The sequence below is a fragment of the Bombus flavifrons genome, chromosome 3 (assembly GCF_040668555.2).
Source record: "Bombus flavifrons isolate JBK064 chromosome 3, iyBomFlav1_principal, whole genome shotgun sequence".
Taxonomy (NCBI): domain Eukaryota; kingdom Metazoa; phylum Arthropoda; class Insecta; order Hymenoptera; family Apidae; genus Bombus; species Bombus flavifrons.
In genome coordinates this window covers 10,920,734-10,943,534 of record NC_138444.1, presented here as the reverse complement: position 1 = coordinate 10,943,534, position 22,801 = coordinate 10,920,734, and the positions used below count along the sequence as shown (strand labels likewise).

The following is a 22,801-nucleotide window of genomic DNA, read 5'->3' as shown; positions in this document are numbered from 1 at the left end:
GACTTCTCTTCCGTTTGCGTAAGATTTTCGAGCTTATCGATGTTAATAGAACGTAATGACGATATTAATAACCGAAGTGTAAACAATTTGTTATCGAGCAAACTCTCGGGAGTGTAAAAAGCATCAGCAGATTTATCGAGGAAATTCCCTGTAATTTACTATCCGTTTGCGCGAGATATCCGAGTTTAATCACGTTGATAGAACGTAACGACGATATTGATAATTGAAGTGTAAACAGTTTAAAGTTAAACAGGATCGTGTAGACGTTTCATATTCATTAAATTTATGGAGGAAATCGAGGGAGAGACGTTGGGGATTGCCTCTTTTTTAATCCCTTTCGGTAGATTCGTCGTTGCTTGTATTCGTGGCAATTTTTGGTTCATTCTGATTATGCATAACTGAATATACAATTGTGTTCCATAAATATGTATGGAATTTGCAATTATAGTAAAAATAAAGAAAGTGGTTGATTTATTTAATTTTGCTTTCGACCTGTAGACATTTTGGCTTTTATGGTCAGTATAGTAATCACCTTTCTTTAATAGCGTGTTATTTATTCATTTATTTATAATATATATTTACATATGTTTCTTCAATGATAGTAAGCACAGCTGCTTATGTATGGCGATTGGACAAAATGTTTCCCTTTGGCTATGTGATAATCTCTCTACGTAAACGAAATAATTTTTGACACATTGAATTGTTCGAAAAGTACGTAACATCTTTGTCAGTTAATACATTCCATATGTCTCGTGTTTGATGAGACTGGAAGATTCGTAAACTTTCATAAACTTTTGCAAAATACCTTCTTTTTCTTTGGCAGCTGCTGAGTACCGTTGAATGTTAAACGAACGAACCAGAGAAAAAAATGTTGCATTGGTGCCAGTTTCCAACAAAAACGTTATATCTTATATTTTGGTGAAAAGCGGATAATAAAAAGCGGACTATTATTTATCTTGGCTTTTACGAAATCTTTTTATAACGAGAGAGTGAGTACTTCGAAAGCTTGCAGAAATACCTTCAACGTATTAAATATCGAAAAAAAACAAGTTTTTCGGAAAAGCGTTCATGAAGCTACGTAATAAGCAATAAAAATTTCCGAGAAAAATGATGCGCGTATTACTTGATAAAGCGCGAGCTCTGCAAAGATATGTTAGCTTTAAATATTTCCTAAATTCGTTTGTGAACCTTCTCGACGATATAACGTACAGATAAATTCCGATTTTTCGTTCTAATATGTATTTTCATCTCTGTTTGTTACAGAGATCGCCACAGTTCGAAGACGTTACGTGTTCTGCTTCATTAAAAACGGTTAATATGGATATGCAAACTGAGGTGAGTAGACTTTTTGACGAAATCTTTACATCTACCATCATCGTTACTACGTTGTAACATAGAGTCGTCCTGTATACATATATTACATAGTCATATGAACACACACACACGCACACATACACACATATATATTAGCAAAAATAAATATGAGAACAAGATAAATTTACCTTACGACCGAATAGTACGAAATTCGTATGTATATTAAAAGAAATTGAAATGAATGGTATATGGAAAATATTAAATTGTAACATGATATTCGTTTCGTTTTCTCAATTTATATAATAAATATAAATACAGGACGAATCTATGTTATTATATTAATTATACAGGGTGGTTGGTAACTGGTGGTACAAGCGGAAAGGGGGCGATTCTACGCGAAAAAAGAAGTCGAAAATATAGAATAAAAATTGTTCGTTTGAGGCTTTGTTTTCGAGAAAATCGACTTTGAATCTTCGCTCGGTACGCGTGCACTTTATCACGTCTCGTTATAACAGATCTCACTGTAGATCGTTGTCTCGATGAAAAAATTAAAAAAAAATTTTTATTCTATATTTTCGACTTCTTTTTTCGCGTAGAATCATCCGCTTTCCGCTTGTACCACCAGTTACCAACCACCCTCTATATTACAACACAATACTCTGCTATTCGATCAAATTTGAGTTACTCGATTGTGGTTAACACTTGACTGCCACGCCGAAATCACATGTTTCGCTGAGGACGCCACGGGAGTATTTTTATTATTCATAGCATATAATGGCAAAATAATAATAAATCGATGATGTAAGACAACATTTTTCCCCAATGGGCCGTTTATCTTACTGGTGGTCACGGGTGACCACCGTGGCGCCTTGGTAACAGTTGATAGCGACATATTATAACAAGGTTTCGTTTATTTCAACAAACCATTCGCATTCGTTATTTCGTCGTAAACAAAACGTGCAGAATATATCGTTGAAACGTGTACGAGATATTAGTAAATGGTATGTAGTAAATAGTAAGGTATGTTCACACTTCCAACTTCAATTATATGATTATAAAGCAGCATTTACGATTATTTTCTGAGCTGTGTTTATAATAATATTCGTAGATTACCCCTCAAAGATATCGATGCAAACACAGTGCACCGTTAGATGCAAGATTTCTTCTCATTTTTTTTTATCGATGTTCTAATAAAAATGTTTAATTGTTCAATGCGGCACTTTTTATTTCAAAGTATCTTTTATTTATCTATATATTCAAAATGCGCTAACTGTCAATTTTCATACAATTTTTACAATCTTAAGAAGTTCAAGCGCTCCGGTTATCAATGACCATCGTGGCAGTCAAAGTGTTAAGCATCGTTGAGTATTATAAGAAGTTCAAAATACTAATTATAATAATAGTATAGAGACAACGTAGGAGCAGAACGTGCTCACCGCGATCATTAACTAATTAGACCGAGAATTGCCAGTGTCTGTTAAATCGATGCAAAATCTATCAAACACGTTATAAGAATTTGAGCGTAGTTGTTTTTCAATTTGAAAGAGGAATAATCGTGTCATTGCGTAGATGATATTTAAGGTGAATCATTAATGCAGCATAATGACAGAATTGGAGGATAGTAATTTTGATTTTCGTATATATTTTTCATTTTTTATGTACATTTTTAATATTACACCAACGTACATTTTTAATATCACTGTAACGTACACTTTTAATTCTTCGGTCGAAATAATATTGAGTTTATAAGAATAATTTTACGTAAGCTTTGGATGCAATCGTATCAGAATTTGGAGTAGAAGTAGAAGTTCCAAATATTTCGTTACTCTTTTGAGAGAAATATTTGTTGCAAGATCAGCGATCGAAATATAAAGAACGTCAGGAAAATAAAAAAACTGAAACTGAACGAAGGATAGACTAGAAAAATAAATTGTAGAAATTGCATTGTTAATGGTAACGTGACTTTGACTATTCGAGTTTGTATTATTCTAGGTTGATCTTTTTGAAAGTTGAAAAATTGATTTATCTAAGTGTAAAAAGACGTAATTCTCTTTATGCGAAGCACAGAAACGTTTCGCGGTTATTTTTGAACACGCAAGGTGTACAAGTTGAAGAAAATCCGCGTGAAAAATGAATCTGTTCGAAATAGAAAGCAACGGTGTCTTTTGTTAAGACTTGTCGTTCTTTTAATATATTCCAGTCTCTCTCCGCTTGTAAATTTCAAGGTGAACTGAGATTTGAAAGTGACTAATATTTTTTCGAAATAGAAACGAAAATTTAACAAAACGCGTTCTAATGTTAGGTGATCGATTTATACATATTTCACGTTTCTTCAGAATCCTTCTATTCGTTCGTACAAAAGCGATTTATTACGAACGTTCCGACAGATATAAACATTTTTCATTTATTTTCAAAATGCTCCCGAACATTTTAATTCGATGCGATTCTTCGATGGAAACGTATCACCAGGGAGATTTAATGAAAATGTACTTGTTCGCAATGGAAAAAGGAAAAATAACGCTTTTCAGATACCGACGGAAATCGATAAAACAATGGGAAATCGATTTGTAAATAATAATATTCTTGGTTAACAGGATCACGAAGCGAAATAAGTGTATAATAATATGATAATATGATAAAAATATAATACAATAAATAATCCTATAATAAATACAATTTTCAACGAGTTGAACTTCAAAATATATTAAATACTGTATTCAGAAGAACATTGTATTCGGTGTGCATTCGCATGAAATTCAAATAGGTTACTATAAATCTGTTTGGCGATCGTGAACGTCGTGATATTTCCTGATTTATGATGTCACTGAACGTGTGTGAAATTCAGTCGCTCAAAACTATAAAAGTTTGAGAATAATGACACAAATAAATATTTCAGTGGAATTCTAGAAACTTTGCACATTTATTTTATTCGGTAAAAAATCATTGCGACAACTTATCATTGAGTAAATAAATCAGAAAAGTTGTTACATCATCTGATAATAAACTATACATTATAGGAATAAAAGATATTAGAATTTTCCAAATGCCAATGAATCTTCCCAATATCAAAATAGATACAAGTTTTATAATTTTATAGTTTGATATATCTATATATCTAAATGCATCGAAAAAAGTGAAACCTTTCGCGTTTGAGCCAACAATATGACGAAGTATCGCGAAATAAAACGTTAACGAATAACCACGTCCTTGTTCACGATTCTTAACCTCGAGTTTAAGTAAATATGAATACCAGTTCTGGCTTACTATCAGTTCCGGCGTATTTGCATCTTTCATGCGTTTCTTTTATTCTTTTTCGTTTACGTTCCGTGAAACGGCACTTAAGAATATTACGTCCACTTTAGTCACGTTAACATAATCTTACGAGCGTTTAACTACAGTGTTTTAAATTTAAAATTAAATATTAAAATTAAATTTTAAAATTAAATATCTCATCGAGGACATATTGTGCGTGAATGTTGGAAAAATAAATTCCTTCGTTATAATTATTCGATTCTTCGTTTAGCTCGTTAACAGGCTGTAAGCAATGCCGCCACGATTATTCAGAATTCGTGCTTAATCAACGAAATGACGGATTTAATTAGCAACGCGGATCTTCTCTAGCAAACAATTTCCCTAAAAGTGGAATCTCTCTCGTTCGAGAAATCCGATGCCATCTCAGTCGAACGACGAACGATACTGCTGAACGTCGGTGCATTTAACGAGATTTACCGATCCTCTGTGTGTTCCATTAATTACGACATCGACGAAGTATGGTCAGCTCACTTAGCAGTCTGCGAACGTTGTCAGAAATGTCGCTATCAGAGAGAATATTCGAACGTGATTCCTCATTAAACCAGGAACACTCTGATGGATAGCGATACGTGCACGACCGCACCGTGTTACGAGGCAAACGTGATCATCGTGCTCTCGAAAAATTCATGGAAATGTTTCAAAAATCTACTCCTATTATTTCGTATATTCTTACTGTTCTTGCAGTTACAAAATCCAAAATGCAGTTGCAAATGTTGTTTAGTATTAGTTTAGTAGTAATAGATATTGCATTTTTAACGTTTCACATCTTATCTCAAAAATCCACTCTTTCCATTACTTTGTAATAGAAAGCTAAAAATCTAAACCAAATATTCAGCCACTGTCCATGTTTTGATATCTGTTGAAATATAATTCTCGTTTTCATGCACATAGAACCAGCCTAAAAATCTCCATTACAGTTTAACGCCACTTCACCTGCGCTATACAATTTGCACCTACCGTCGCACCGAAAGCATTGCACTAGCTTATTAATTAAAGCTCGCATTGCTGGCCCTCGTTTGCACGATTGCAAGCTGAAATTACCTTATCACGAACGACACGAATTATCCAGAATTCTCCTCTGTAATATGTATTTCATACGCCTTGATAGATTTCGAGATACGTTTATTATCGCGAGAAGCGTATAAAAGATTTTATATCGGCCGCTATAAAGCGGCCAAAGAAATAGACTCGTCGATAAAAATATACCGATGGAGTTTTACCGGTGTGTTGATAAGCATTTATTCCGCACATGGCCTCGTGATGACTCTCAATGATTAACTGCTGTTACGCTATTTCTGGCAACGGTGCTTCGCGTTTTAGCTTTAATTGATTCTCGTTCATGGTTGCCAAGATACGGTCCTTAAAGTCTTCTCCTTCGATAGTCGAAGCTCCGACGACGAGGAATCGTTCGGATAAGGTTGGCGAATTTTCACACGGGATCACTGTACCGAGGACGAACGCAAGAAAAGATGGAAGGAAAGCAACAGGAGGAATCATGCAACAGATGGAATTAAAATCTTCGTCAATTCTTCGCTTATATTGACGTTTAATAAAAATATTGTGGATGAAATAAGTAGAAGCTTTGAGGAGATCGAAGTGAAAAGAAGACGCAGGAGCATCGTGGTTGTAGAATTCAGTAGGAGTTATTTTCCAGTCGTAGAATCTGTTTACGACCATCGTAGAACCATAAAATGCTCTTCGAAATAACGAAATCCCGTGAAAGGTTGTATTTCATGAACTGGAAACGTAAAGGCTGTCTCGCGTCGCATCGAAAGGATAAAACGAGACGCGTGCCATATTATCAATGAACGATCTGGATGATGGTTTTGGAATTTGTAAAACACAGTTCCAGCTATTTCGGAGTTTATTAGCTGTTATTATTGGCTTGGAATTCGTCTTGGATCGTACGTTCAATTCGTTGCACACGAGCAAGTGATATCGGATTTTACAATGTCTGCAAAGTAATATAATAGAATTGTACATTCGGTGAATTCTGAAGTACGTAGGAAATTAGGTACAGAGAGGACAATGGAGCCGCGGAAATCTACGCGCCATGATTTTTGAATAATAAGTTCTTCTACAAGCAGAGACTCGATTGCAACTGTGGAATCTCCTACTTTATAACTTTTGGATTATAAAATTCATCGAAGGAGACGCCGGAATCATAAAATTTATATATTCTTATTTTTCTCTCTCTCCTCTCGTTCTTCCACAATTTCGAATCTCTCATATTCTTCGGTTTCTGCATCGCGTGATCAATGGAACCGTGAAATTTTCGTAATCCATGATTTTTAGACTACGATATTGCGCGTCACTGGTCTAGCAAACCAGAATTGTAATAAATAAATGCGTAAACCGATACAATTATCACGAAATCATTGCGAACCAAAGCAACTACGAATTTTCCAATAAATTGTTACAAATGTATCGAAGCACATAATATGTTAGATGAGGTACCAGATCGGAAGATTCGCGAGTTGTCATTGCAATTATATGCACAATATGTTCCATGACTTGATCCCAAGCAAGGCAGCCTGTGACAGCATTACGTAACAGCATCGATGAATTTATGGTCGTGATGAGTTGCTCTATAAATTATTCATTTGCTACGCGACAACAGCATTTGAAAAGGGATATGTGTACGTATCGTGGAATACTCTTCGATTACGGAACGAATACAAATGAAACAAGTGTAACCGAACAATTTCAGATCCAACGAAGTTTCTAAGAAGAAACTTTTGTAACAAAGAGAGTTAAATGAAATTAAAACAGCTACTAATTATATCTTAGGAAGACTAAACAAAACGCATTATCTCGCAAAACAACGAATATTTTCCTCTAGACGATAATTTAATGTAAAACTTGTTTACATAGGATAGAATAGTCTATCTCTTTATATAGAATGGACGAAAGTAAAAGTGGATAATTATGAATAGATAAACATCGAGGAACGAAGTTATATTTTAGCTGCAAGAAATTGGCAAAGAATGCAGAAAGTGTAAGAATCGATTTATTTGAAATATCCCATGTTATAGAATATTTTGTAATGCTACGTGAATTTGGAAACAAACACGTCATTCTACGCATTCTACGCACAAGTAATTCAATTACTTAATATTAAAAAGTAAATTCGGTACGGAATACATCATGCAACACGGACTAAAGTATTAGGTTGTCCGAAAAGTTTCTTTCGTTTCATAAGGAAATAATAGACGCACAATGTTTTCCGTTTTGTATTAGTTTATCGAATTATGCATGAACGTAATAATAGAAAAATAGAACGAAATGGATCATACCTAATTCAATAAAATAATATAAAACAGAAATGTTCATCTATTCTCACCTTATGAAACGAAAGAAACTTTTAATTCTGTATTATCACGCTAATCGTTAAAATATTAGATGGAAAGATAAGTGCTGCTTATTTTATCACAAAATGAAGATTCGTAATTAAAGTAGGAATTGTATAAATTTGTTCCAGTAATTTATCCTCTTGCTTCGAAATCGTATTGACGTCGAGAACTTTAGGCATACGGAAACAGTTTGTCGATCTATTAATAAAGTGCATCATATCGAACGTTGTATACGGAAGTAATGTTTTAGTTTTTGTCTTGAAGAAAAGCAGAAGTGCAACGAGCTCGGTAAAGATTCCGTGAACGTAATCGTAATTTGAACATTTAGATATTACCGTGTGTCACATAGCTCTTATTTCATCGAAATCGTACAAAGAGATTCGTTTGCAAAAAGATAGTTGCGATTTAGATATTTTTCTAAAAAACAAAAAAAAATAACAATATTAAAGAGAATTTTTTTAACCATTATCGGTATATTAAATATCTTTTCATTTCAAAATACGCGTCGATCTTTTTAACTATTTCTTCTATTTTTAACTATTTCTTCCATTTTATATCCTGAATAGTTCATCAGTCTGAGAATTTTCACGCACGAATCCTGCTCAATCTCGTTAATCGATTTCCGTGAAATAATTTCTTGGATCGACGAGTTACACGCATCTGCGACACGAATTTGTCCGGTAATTGCGTTTCTTCTTGTCTATAAAAATCGATTTCGAGAGAATACACACTTGCAAGCAGCTGTTTCACTCGTTTCGCTATTTTAATAAAGTTTCTTCAAAAATTCGTTTTACGTAGTTTCGTTGGACGATGCTCGCTTTGTACGTTTCATGTTTTATGTACTTTACTCTATAAATAGGTTGCGGATATTTATGCGTTTACCAGTAAAGTTCAGAGAAATTGAAAATACGGACAGTGCACTCGATGCGCAAAAATATACAAAATATCCGAAATGTAATATTTTCCGTAATATTTAGCGAACGAAACAAATTTTTAGATTCCTCCTTTTTTTTAATTATATCCAAAAAAAAGAGAAAAAGGGAAATGAGTAAAATGAAAAAAAAAAATTAATTTGAATAAGTATCCGCAGTTCAGTTATAATATTTGATGGACGAAAAATCTTTTCTCAGGTTCAGTCTCTTTAGCTGTGTCGATAAAAATATGTATTCGCATAAATATCCGCTCTCTATTTATTAGTTTCACCATCGCCGGTTCATTTTTCTTCGTTTCTCTTTCGGACGATACCTGACGATAGCTCGCGTCGAAAGCTACAATTTATCAAATCGAATCGAATTGAACAGCTGAAGGAATAAGATACAGTCTCTTGATAATGTCGGCCCAATAAAAGAAATAAATTGACCCTGACTTGGTGAACTCGGAGAGAAAATTCGATTTTATCGGAAGAAACATTTCAAGCAAATTACGAGAACGTTGTTCCTTATTTTTAAAATTTAACCATTACATTGAGAAACCAGTGCAAGTAATTATCGAGTCGAACATATCGCCCAAAGTGGCAACGATAAAATTCTGTGGTATTAAAATTAGTTTGGAATATTAAAAAAGAAAGTGTCGTTGAACGTTCTTCTCTCAAAGTACAGAAATATTTTTCTAACGCCAAAAGGTTGGCGAAATCGTAGAGCTGAGCTTTCGTTGGGACACGAGGAGCGATATTTCCACGGTGAAGTCTCGTAAAAGGAAACTCGCCCGGTTTAAGCGAGCGCGGAACTTGTAACTACGTGCCTCCTCGTAAACCATTCTCTCTTCTTCGAATCCTCTTCATTTCCTGGTTCCAGCACGTTACCACGGGAAATCTGACGGGAGAGCGTCCTTGCACCCAGTTAACCGACTGAATTTCCACTGCACACCTTTCTACCACCTCATTCTAACGCCTGTATCTTCTCCTATTATTTTTACGTAAAACGATTTTCGCTGTTTCACGAGAAACAGAATCACACAGACGGAGAATCAGAGTTTTCAAACAATTAGGGATTTTTTAAAAATTTCGTTCGACGATTAAGGGTTGAGAAGTGTCATGAAGCCAAGTAGGATTATCTGCTAATGAGTAGAAATTGCGTAAACGCAATATTTTTAAGGAACATAAATAAAGCAATTCAGCATGTACATAATACTTTATAAAGCTATACAAAAAAGTCGAGGCAGAAATAAAAGAATTATTTCATACAGGGTGGTTGGTAACTGATGGCACAAGCAGGAAGTGGGTGATTCTACGTGAAAAAAGAAGTCGAAAATATAGAATAAAAAAATTTTTTTTTTTAATTTTTCCATCGAGACAACGATCTACAGTGAGATCCGTTATAACGTACCGCACGCGTACCGAGCGAAAATTCAAAGTCGATTTTCTCGAAAACAAAGCCTCAAACGAAAAATTTTTATTCCATATTTTCGACTTCTTTTTTCGCGTAGAATCATCCCCTTCTCGCTTGTACCACCAGTTACCAACCACCCTGTATAAGTAGATTTAACGTCAACTGTGAGGCTGTTGACGATGCAAGCGAATGTGCTTAAAGTTCAATAAGTTGTATGTGTATCATCTGCAGATCTAAATATTGGGGCCTCAGTAATAGTAGTAATATCTTCAGTGTAGCGAATGTGCTTAAAGTATCGCGTCGATTATTTTGATTTCTTTAATGAATCTTAGCGGTTCGTGGATGTTGTTCTTCTTGACATTGTCTTTGGTACACGGATTCAGTTTCTGCTTCATGCGACGCGTGTTATACTTCTGGTAGGATAAAATAAGATGTTCCCCTGTGACTGGTACGTATCAATCTTCGCATAGATCCTTTGTCGATAAATAAAAGTGGGAGATTTTTGCGTGGCCTATTCGCGTGCGAGTAACAGCGACTTGGTCTGTTCTGAGCAACGAGAGGGTTAAATCGTATTTTTGGAAGAGCGAGACGCTGATGTTTTTAACGTGGGTGAGTGCTGTTATAGTCTCCAATCTCTTTGTCATCGCTGGATTAATCAGTTTTTAGGATCTATAACGAAGTGTTCCACGAAGGAGGTCATAGAATATTCATTCGAATTTGAGGACGTGGCGGCCTGTTTAGCGACCTGGTTGGCGACCTCCTCGTTACCTTGGATACCGATGTGGCCTGGAATCATATTAGTTTGATCTCGTTGCCTCTGTCGATGATTTTGCGACGGGGGAAACATTATTCTTGTCGTTATTTGCCTAAATATTTCAATTTCTTCAACTTCCAAAAATTGTAGAATTTAGACAGACGTTAGGAATTGCTTCTCGTGACCACGATGTTAGAATCCAGAGTTCGATGAACTGGAAATTATTTGAAAGAGAGATCGCGAGTGAAATGTTGTCTTGTTAATCGGTTCTTTTACGTTCCTAATATTCTCGATCGAATTATCAAATATCACATGACAGGATTAATACGACAACTGGAAACTATGGAAGAGACCTTCTGATAGAATAATTATCTCGAACATTGCGTTATTAGCGTACTTCGTAATTGTAATAAAGTAAATAAATGTACGGGGAATATTCCAATTTTCTGTCACTTTTTAAAACAATTTCGCAATACAGTGGCAAGTGAAATTCCTCGCTTTTCATTCGATTATGGCCACTTTTAGACGCAAAGGCGCGATATTTCCAGGTAATCTGATCCCAGGATTCTAACTTGCTACGTGGAATACGGAATCGAAGCTTCTTCCCGCGAAATATTTTACAGAGATTTGCTTCCGCTGACACTCGCTTGATTTCCTGTTTGTTCCACGCAATCGTACGTCATTTTTCCACATTCTTTCGCCCGCCAATCAATTCGATACTCTTTCAATCGACGTTAATTCCAGATCATTTCACGCATGAATGAATAATTAAGTGGGATCATGCAAGTATTTGTTATTTACCACCAACGCTTTGTATGAATCTCGATTAAACGCGCGATGAAATTTAAGATTTATCGAGACACGAAGATAGCCTTGATCAGCTTTGTTCCACAGATATTGTAATATTCGCATACACGGTCATCGTGCCCGTTTCGTATCGCGATTTCCAATGAAGCAAATAAATATTCTTATCTTATTAAATATTATTCTTCCTTGGAATCTCGTTGTATAGATCGTATTGAATCGATGTGATAGCTTCTGTCACGCGAGTTTAGCACATAGGTCTCGATAATTACGTCTTTAACCCTTTGCACTCCTGAGTCGAGTGCGACTCGACGTCAGTTTTTATCTCAGCAGCTCCTTCGTCGAGTTCCACTCGACGTTCTTCCAGTGCCACCTTTTTTTGTGAAACGTGCGAAAGAAAAGCAGGATTGCATCCTGGAAATTGTTTCAAGATATATCATACGCTTAAAAATTACAAAATTCAACGATAGTGCGAATAAAACTGGTATTTAAGTGAATTTCTTCCTTCCTTTATTTATTTAAATTCTTATTTTTTAGTTAAAGTAAACTTCAAATGAAATATTTAAAAGCTGCTGGTAACGACAATGAAATAAAATTCAGAGCGCAAAGGGTTAATATTCATAGTTGTGTATCAAGTGCTATTTGTCATTTAATTAATTTTTTATCTTCGTGTAAGAATTTAGAACACATTTTCGCCTGTCTCGAATGAAACCATATGCTTGGATCAGAGAAATAAAAATGATCAGATAAGTTAAGTTAAAAATGATCAGAAAGGATGACAGGATCGATTCTCTCTCTTCTTAATATTTTCATCAGCAACGTGACTCGCTTCCCCAAAGAAGTATTTTTATACTTCGAATTTTAACTGTTTCCATAATATCGCGCAAGTGTTCCTTGGAAACATGCGAGCTTAACCGGTATCGCGTTCTTTAAACTCTCTGGCAAAGTGAATGAGCAGAAGCACGCGCAAAGGATTCGCGTTCTTCTTTGTGGAAAAACATCTCGGAAGGAGAAAATTGATTCTGTCAGCGGAGTGATGAGTTGTAAGTGTGTGTGCGTGTCTCTCCTGTCTCTTCGCTACTGTCGCGCACGAATTATACTTTCCTGTCCCTTTGCTGGAAATCGCGTACGTCTCGAATAAGAGACAAGTTCTCCTTTCGTTTATCAAGTTTAATAAAGTCTAGATGTTATTCTTCGAATTTAATACAAACGTTGATATCTTATTCCTTATTCTTCAGAGAAAGATCGTTGCATTTTACAATTCCAAGATTAAAAATAATTATTCTCTATCGGCCATTACGACGTTTGCCATTCATTCGTAAGTACACATTGTATAACGATTGATTAATTCTCATCTGATCGTATTAATCCTTCCATTAAATGCGGCTTCCATTAAAGGCAAGAGATGTATAATAAATTCGTCCTTCATCCGTAAATGATGGAACATCCATAAAAACTCGCATATCGCGTGTCACCAAATATGGGTGACACGAGTATCGAAGTATTAATCCATCATACCACACTCTTTGTCCCTTTGATGTCCAAAATCCACAACGAAGGCAGTGTAACTCAACCAAATTCGTGATAATTAATCGATAAAAATCCCGACTGAAACAACAACACGTGGCTATCGTGGAACGAGCGTCGTTAAAATGCTTGTACGGTCGTATCACGTAACCAAGACGGTAAAAAAATCTTGAAGATTTTATACATTTTTGTATATTTACATATGCAAATCGTAGACATAAATTTCCTATAGATGCATAGAAATCCACGTACTATGTACTATTTTACATATTACGTGTTAGAATCGTACGATAAACCTGCAGCTCATTGACAATCACATCTTCACACGTCCACTGATTTCCATTCGCATCCAATACAATTTCATACATATTAATTTCTCATTACGATCTCGTTGCATTTACATTACGGAACATTGAAATGTTGCAAAATACGTTATTTCACTATTTATAATCCATGAAATGCCGAAAGTTTTCTAGTCCATGAAATCTATCTCGTTGCAACCGTTCTAGAAAATTTGATAACGTAGGTCGTCGATGGCAATCAACGCGTCGAATCAACAAACGCGTTGAAGAATGACAGCTATCGAGAGAATTTACGTATAAGGAAACTCGAAGGTTATGGGAATATGGATGTTGGATGTCCGAGATCCTGCGGACAAAAGGAAGGGTGAAACGACGAAGCTTACTTTGCTCGGCGTAATGGAATTTCATTGTGGGTTATGGATGACGTTCTTGTTCGAAAATCGCGGGCAATCGAGAGACATTGAGCCGGGATAAAAACACGATTATAATTGAGTTTGAAGAGGATCTCTCTAATGGATAGTCGTTTTCGTTCGTCCCTGATCCAGATCGAGGAATATTCGCGTAATTTTTGATTACGAGTAAGAGCGAAGGTTTCTCACATTTTCTCTCCACTCGATTTTTTCTCCTCGTTATTTTCCGATCCAACGAATATCACGGAAACTCGTATCGAAGGGAGACGCCTGACAGACGTTTGGCTCTTTCTGCGATAATTCGTCATGAGCCAACAACGAAGCGACGTTCTAACTTCGTATCGTCGATGTACACATCCGGAGAATCGCGGATGTTCCATAGGTTTTCCCTTTGCTCGTTTTTCACCGTACCAATTCAGTGGCGAAATTTCGCTAGTGGAAATGAGCGTCGCTCGGAATGCGGTGTCGTGTTTCGCTAATGATCATTCTCGTCAAAAAGCTCCGTGCTTTATGGTCTCTCTGCTAACCAGATACTTTTGTTTGTAATCCGATGTTGACGTTGTATTATGTTACTGGTGAGTAAAACTACACCTCCTGTCTACTTTCCATTGCCGATCTAATTTTAGTTCTGGAATTCGTTGCAACGTTAGAACTACGAACGAGCGAAGTATATCTGATCATCGGTTCGACGGACTAATCGCTTGTACGACAAAGGTACTCTGAATATTCTGGAACATGCGTTAAATATTAAAATACTCTGCATAACAAACTTGAAACCGACGTATGAAAATTATAGGAAAGTAGAAGAATTATAAGAAAATGAAAAGTAGGGAAGATACGCGATAAAGAAGATCAGTCTTTCATACTTATCAGGGCTGTAAGTATGAATTTGCCTATAGATGGCCCTAGCTGATAATGTAGTTATCACTAAACTGCGTCCTTGATGCCAAAAGTCTTCATTGACATCTCACAAACATTTTCCACTCAGAACAACACAAGTTTCATACAACAGCACAGTTTGTAATAGCGTTGAACATGTCAAATTTTGTGCCTGGAAACTACGATTTGCGGACAGCGTTGATTTTCTGTTACCATTTGAAGAAAACTGCTGCAGAATCGCATCGAATGCTTGTCGAAGCTTACGGTGACCATGCTCTTGGTAAATCACAGTGCTTTGAGTGGTTTAAAAAATTCAGAAGTGGCAATTTTGACGCGAGGAACGAAGAACGTGGAAGACCACCGAAAAAGACCACCGAGCTGTTAAGACCTGGCGAAACCGTTAATACCGAGCGCTACCGACAACAAATGATCGATTTGAATCGAGCTTTGCGTGAAAAACGACCAGAATATCAAAAAAGGCAACACAAAGTAATTTTGCTTCGTGATAATGCACCATCGCATACAGCAAAACCGGTGAAGGAAACGATCGAAGCGTTCAGTTGGGAAATACTTTCGCACGCGGCTTACTCACCAGACTTGGCTCCTTCCGATTACTATTTATTTGCATCGATGGGACACGCACTTTCCGACCAGCAGTTCACTTCCTACGAAAATTTAAGAAAATGGCTCGATGACTGGTTTGCTTCAAAAGAGCGACAGTTTTTTTGGCATGGCATCGACCAATTGCCAGACAGGTGGGAAAAATGTATAGCTAGCGATGGGCAATACTTCGAATAAAATATTTTTAATCATTTTCATACGATAAACGTGTATTTTCTATACAAAAATTCCGGTTTCATATTTACATACCTGGTAATTAGAAATCATTTAAATTGGCAAGAACGCACCCTTGTGAATCTATAAAATTTCTATGAAGAGTTATGAACTGGTCGAAACGATTGTTATATTAAAATATAATATTTCAGACCTCTAAATATACTAGTTTAGAGATAACTTTGGATATTAAGTATTAGATACTAAACGATGTTAACGGGAACTGTATTATACAGGGAATACAGTTCATCAACTGTGATTATTTTCCTAAAGAGGCAATGAGTGTTTGTGAGGCTTTAAATTGCATAAGTAGAAGGGGTTCTAAATGGAATATCAGTTAGAAGATAAAAGCTTTAATACAACAGAGAGACTAGTTCAAAGAGCTTAGAGGGAATTAATTTTGGTATTCGTCGTAGTAAGAGGAGCATCTGTTAGCATCCATGTATTGTGTTAAAATCCATCAAACGTTTGGATTACCGCCAAAATTTGTTTCACATGCTACGTACATATCCCTACCTATTTTAGTATGCATGGAATTCGAAAAATTTTAATTAAAGTGTTTGCGGCGCTGTTGCAGAAACTATGAAATTAAGATGCTATGAGATAGAGGCAGTGCATTAAAATTGTTTTAATTAGTTTGTTCAAATAGAACAATGGCTGTATATGAGCGAGAGAAAGTAATTACGTAATAATAGAAATATAAAATTACGTAACTTATCGTTACTCTGATATTGTTTATTTATCGATTGTTGTTAAAATACATCCAAACAAATTAGAATTTTCGTGCAATTTTATTGTATCAAAATTATGCTCAGATTTCGCCGCACGCGTTACCTTTTGCATAAGATACCTGAGAATATACAAAATAATATATCGAATCGCTTCAGCGCGTATCGACTGAAATTAATTTTTCATCTTGTTAAGCTGCGGTTGCAGTGAAAAATTTGCACGCAAGACGCCGATGTATAGGCGTTGCAAAGCGGAAACAGCAACGAAAACCCCGTGGTTTTAGAGAGTACCAACATCAATTTCATTCGGGTCAGAGTGCATCATTGCTAAATCGAATGTTTGGACAAGCATGCAAATGGCAACAGGTTATACGTGGCATCTGTTGCTTCTCGATTCGATTACCGCCGCTTCTAAAAAATTGGGACGATCATCGTTATTGATAGATATGTAAATTCCGAGAGGGAGAACAAATTTCTAGGATTTTCAAAGCGGCATAAAAATATTGGACAGTATTTATATTTTAATTTTTAAATTTTCATCGTTACACAGACATTTCGTTGATAATTATTTTCAACTTTATCGGTAAAATTTAATGACGCAAATTATGAACATTAAATTTCGTACATTAAATTCTCAAGATGCTGCCTAATCTTTGCTGTATTTTATTCCAAAATATACGGTCACTTATAAAGCATTAAACATTTTCATATAAACGATTATATATGTCGGAGATGAAAGGAAAGCCGAAGCCGTTCCTTGGAAATTTTGGGAACATCCTCTAGTACTCTAGCCTGGATTTTATCATAGCTGTAATTGTTCGAGATTTGTGATATCAAGATTGGGTTCGAGGTGACAATTGGTCGCCGAACGTAGCCACGGTCACGGGATGTACGTTTTGCCTAACGGAGGTCTGGAGTGGTTGTATGGGTTTTCCGAGAAATGTGGTTGTGGCGGCATGCGGCCTCGGGAGCGGGCCTAGCCACGTGTGATACAGTGGGTCATACATTGTATTACTAATCAAACTCCAGGCAGAAACTGCCTAACAACGGCGTTTGGAACTTTCTCGATGCTTCCAACGAGTCTGCCTAGCAACGGCGTTTGAAACCTTCTCGATGCTTCCAAACGGGTATAGAAAAACAAATGCAATCGTACAGCGAGAAAAATCTCGACGAGGCTGGCATTCTTGCGACTGCTTTGGAGAGTGACACGTCGAGTTTTCAACCATCGTATTTCTGTGCTTAAGATCAGTCTACGCTTAGTAAAGAGTTACCCCGTTGGCCGTGGATTCGTTTGAACTCAAAAATATTGTTAATAGCGTTCATTAAACTTATTGTTCGTAAATCATACTATTCATTGAACTTACTATCCGTTAAACGTATTATTCATTAGACTTATTATTTGTTAGACTTATTATTCGTTCAACTTATTATCCACTAACTTATTATTTGTTAAGCTTATTATTCACTAGACTTATTATTTGATAATCTTTGTAGTAGACTTGTGTATACGTGTAAATATAATCTCGGTTGTGTAAAACAATGGTTAATTCACGTGAAGAGTTGTTACGCGCCCAAAATTCCAACCATAACCCGACATATATATAAAGTAATATATGTAATAACATATTTGTTTTTTAATGTATAAAATTAATAGAGAACATCTTAGTCGTTTTGGCATGTAACGCACTAATTTTCCAACGAAATTCTCTCGTATTTTATTCTATACAGTTTATACAATTTAGCAAATAGAATGTAAAAATATGTAGGAAATGGAACGCAAATCGATAGAGCTCGTCGACAAAACTTCACAAACGAGAAGATTAATGGTCTGTCCGTTTTGGGTTACCGAGATAACGCCGGAGTCGATGTAGACATTGCAAAAACACGCAGCGTTAGGGATTTCACGTCTTACGATGTAATTGATGTACTTAGCGTGCATCAACAACGGCAGTTTGTTGAAGCTTCACGTTGTTCCTCCGAGGATAAAACCAGACGATTAAGAGCTCATGAAAGATAAACAAAATGCTACCGGAGATAACGTACGAGTTAGATAATCGACGTGTTTTTACCTGTCGCGTAGTTTAGGGATTCACGATCGCTTAACTTCTACTTTTAATATCTTTCCATCTAATTAATCGAGATTTTTGAACACGTTACAATAAATAAAACGGAGCGTCGATGCTTTTTGCAGCTACTGTATATTATTATTACGTTGTTACATTTTAGTATATTTAATAAACTTTGCCTTTAATACTGTGATTATCGGTCTGTAATACGTATCTAAATGTTTCGTATATAAATCGATATAATTCAAACGATATTTCCTTCTATAAAGGACATTGGAAACTTAGAAACTTTTGTACGTCAGAACTATACATATATCAACGTTATCAACGTTATCAATACACATTATCAGAATACGATAGTTTGACTCAGATTGGCAAAGCAGATTGCCAGGTGCTACTTCCGAGCAACAAAAAGAACATGTTTTTTTTAGGATCAACAAAACCGATCAATGCTCGATCTGCGGTGATCAGGAGTTGGAAAATGCGTAACGTTTTCTGTTCAGCTGCGTTCGGTAACGAGCTTGCAGACGCCATATGAGAGGACCGCACCCACGGTTTTTACAAAATTTAAACGAACAACAAACCAAATCGATTTACCGTTGCCTTCGAATCGCGTTAAAAACAGGGGCGTTTTGCCTACATGAATAGAACATAAGCTTAGAAATAGGGCATATGGTAATAAGTTTCTCGTAAACGGAGTATTACACCTGTGTTGACTAAAACACAGCGCGATAGCCGTAAGTTTGTATATTATGCTGCGCGCCTTCGTATATTATTATTATTATTATTAATTTAGATGATATTATTAAAGTTAAAGTAGATAGATCTATATAATTATGTCTCTATCTAAATAAAAATCAATTTTAATTCTGGCGAAAATACCTGTATACATTAAGTTGTCCGAAAAGTTTCTTTCGTTTTATGAGGAAATAATAAACGTACAAGGTTTTTTGTTTTTTTTATTATTTTGTCGAATTACGTACGATCCATTTTGTTCTGTCGAGATAAATACCGCGACATTTCACAGACTTGGTTTCACGTTTGTATAAATGTGCACTGTTGTAAAAAGCACGTTTGCGAAAGGAAGACGCTCTTCGGACAAGCTAATATTTTCAGTAATTGTAAAGAAAGAAAATCCGAGATTCCTGGTCTCATTTTGGTAGTTGCAGCGTTAAAATTCGCCGGGACATTTCGACTTTAGATCGACTTTAGATAGAATCTTCCTTCGTACGTATCGTACGGAAATATTGCGAAACATCCTGTACGAATTGTTTTATCGTTGGATCTGAAAATGCGTGCGCGAGCTACAGTGATTATAGGGCATGGCGCTGAAGGGATAGCGTGGCGATTCGATCGACGCCGGGGAAAACAGGATGCAGTCAACAGGGTGGTTCGTCTGCTTTTGTAGTCACAGTGGGAAATCAGATGAAACCGGACTCCTGATACGGCTGCATCGGCTTCGACGTAAATGCATACGGTGGTCGTGTGTATGACGTTTGCGTGACACGCGAATGCCGGGAATCGATAACGTAATTCCACTGGACGTGAGAGCAGAATCGATCACGTGGATCGCGCGCAAAACTACGAAGCAGGTTTTGTTAAATCACACTCCGTGTAATTTCATTTTCTACCGGTATCGAGCCTCGACGCCGCAATTATGCTACGCGCGTCTCGCACTCCTTCTAAATTCAATCTTCACACGTACGTTATTGTCCGTAAATATTCCTATATTCGGATCTCTTTGCATAATAACAAGCCGTAATTTATAAGACGCGTTTTTTTTATAAATCTGTAATTCTAAGATGTTACATTGACGATATTAGTAAACCGACGAGTTTGTTACGACTTTGCAATTTTACACCGAATGGAATAATCGACTGGCTCGTCTCGAACTAGTTCAAACGAAGAGTTTCGACATTCTTACAGTTACTAGAATTATGCCGATGCTCGTGACAAGTCCAACGTCGTTTTTGATTAAAATAGAGAGATTTTAAAATAGGAACGCGTGCTCGTTTAGTCGTGTCATATCGCGTTTAATCGCCGTCTCGTATCGATTATAATCCGGATTTACTTCCGGTGCGTATACGAACATGGAAATTTGTCTATTTCTAGCGTTAACACAGGTAAACGTTTAAGGGAAGAGAAGGTAAAACTGTTTCAGTTATCCAAGAGAAAAATTCACGAGAGGCGTTCGATTTGTCAAGCACGATTCTATCGAGTAGATGAAATTTGAAGTTGTCACTGCGGAAATACATGCGTATCGTGATAGTCGGTTTCTAGGTGTTGGAAATTCCACGATATCACTTATCCGACGATTTGCCAACATCCAATCGTACGGTCAATTTGTACGTCCCGACGATTTGAATCTATCGAGCGTGCTATACTAAGTACGGTGTGCGTCTATCTGACGTGGTTGTCGGATGAAACTGAAACGCAGAAATGTTTACTATTCGTCGTCGTTCCGCTGAACGAATGTAGTAGTATGTTTTTCACGGTTGATACGGTGTATAGCGTATACGTGTATTCGTTGCAAGTTAATGATTCGCGAGTTTCCGCTAAGAAATTTATACGCTGCAAGAGCGATACTGAATTTTAGTAAAATAATCCGTTACTGGTCTGACAAAATAGTACGGGATGCGCTTTCGTTTCGATTGAAATGAGTGATTCGATTCTCAGCCATACGTGGGTCGAAATTAATTACTTTTTAGAACCAACGAATCTACAAACACGTACGTCCAATCTACATTTTTTCTTACGGATAGTTTTACGAAGTACATGCGTCTAACATCGAAATTTCTTTCCAGCTAAAACATATTTTCTTCGATGATACGAGTTTCTTTCGTAAAGAGAAATAGTTGAGTGTTAAAACGACGAATCTGTGATTATCATTTATTAACATTTATCTTTAATCTCTCGATAAAATTTCAGCAACTTTCAATGCCATTATGCAAAATGTTGACGAGGTAGTTAATTACAATATGCCCTACGGCGACTTACTAGCGTATTACCGTGGATATAATAGCAAAATTGGGACGCATGTGGCGTGCAAGTGCAAAAACGAAAACTATAGTACGTTCAAGGCGAACATTCAGCAACTCTTTTGTGCAACTCGTATGCTGTAACAATTTATCTTGCTACTTTTTCCGCCATGCAAATCGTTCTATCCTTAAAGATCGTTTCTTCGAAATTGCTATCGTATGTTATTGTCGTTCTCGAACCATCTCCGTTTTTGTTACACGCGATTTAATAAAAATGTTGTGCCGAGGTAAAGCGCAATGAAAATTTGTCAATCTCGTTAAATCCAATCAATCTCTTGCATCGATCCTTTCTATTATAGATCGAATGAAATAAATACTATTTGAAGGTGACAATGATAAATAAGAAAGGCGTTAAATCAGTTTCAACGATGCTTTTGCGTTTTAATTACCAAGGTGTTCAGTTGGGAACTTAAGGGATTCGAAATTCCCTTTCACACGCAGTCTGAGCGGAAAGCGAGTTTCGTTGGTTAAGAATCTTCTTCCATTTCGAGTGAAATGTTCTTTTGTTTGTTAAACACACTAAAGATTTCTTCTTCCTTGTCCCTTTTGTTTCGTCAAGCAAACAGCATTTCTCTATTCGAATTGAAAGCTGCATTAGAGCATAAAGCTGCATTAAATTACCATTCGCGGCTCGTTATACGATTATGTCGAAATCAGTGAAATTAATTACGGTGGAAGTTGGATGAACATGTAGATATATTTCTTTAAAATGGAACGACTGAGGAATATTCTTTCATTTTTTCTTTATAAGTACTCGCTTATCTCGTGTTAATCATTACGATGAGTAATTAGCAGACTGTAAATATTTCTGTAAATTAATATTTTTCTAACACGAAGAAATGGAACCTATGTATTCGTCTCGTCCACTTAAATGAACTTCCAAAATTAGACGTTAAAATTGGCGAAATTGTAAAATGGGGAAATTCCTTTATCCGCAAACGAAATTGCCAATTTCATCGATTCCTATTAAATACGAAATTTTAAACAAACGTCGAAAACTCATCTCTTGGCTGAGTATGCAAACGCCTTAAGCTAGCTACTTTTTAGGAGCAACAAATTCCAAATGTTCACCAGTTAAATTCCGCCTGTTTGTCGCAGCAGGCAAAATATTCCAGGACCAAGAACGTTATCCTTTTACGAACTGGTCCCGTGA

The 22,801-nt window shown here is 36.3% G+C and overlaps 1 protein-coding gene across 8 annotated transcripts in view; it reads left to right on the top strand.

The window, feature by feature from the left end:
• Dh31-R (Diuretic hormone 31 Receptor) overlaps positions 1-22,801 on the top strand; it is a 173,664-nt gene that overhangs the window by 29,072 nt on the left and 121,791 nt on the right. For 5 of the 8 annotated variants that reach the window (XM_069110640.1, XM_069110639.1, XM_069110641.1 and 2 more), the window contains exon 2: positions 1,264-1,335. In XM_069110640.1, coding sequence (XP_068966741.1) covers positions 1,318-1,335 — 18 coding nt within the window. In that variant the 5' untranslated portion in view covers positions 1,264-1,317. Of the gene's footprint in view, positions 1-1,263; positions 1,336-13,164; positions 13,183-21,059; positions 21,340-22,801 lie in introns of those variants that run through there. The other 3 variants (XM_069110643.1, XM_069110644.1, XM_069110642.1) reach the window with 3 other exon arrangements.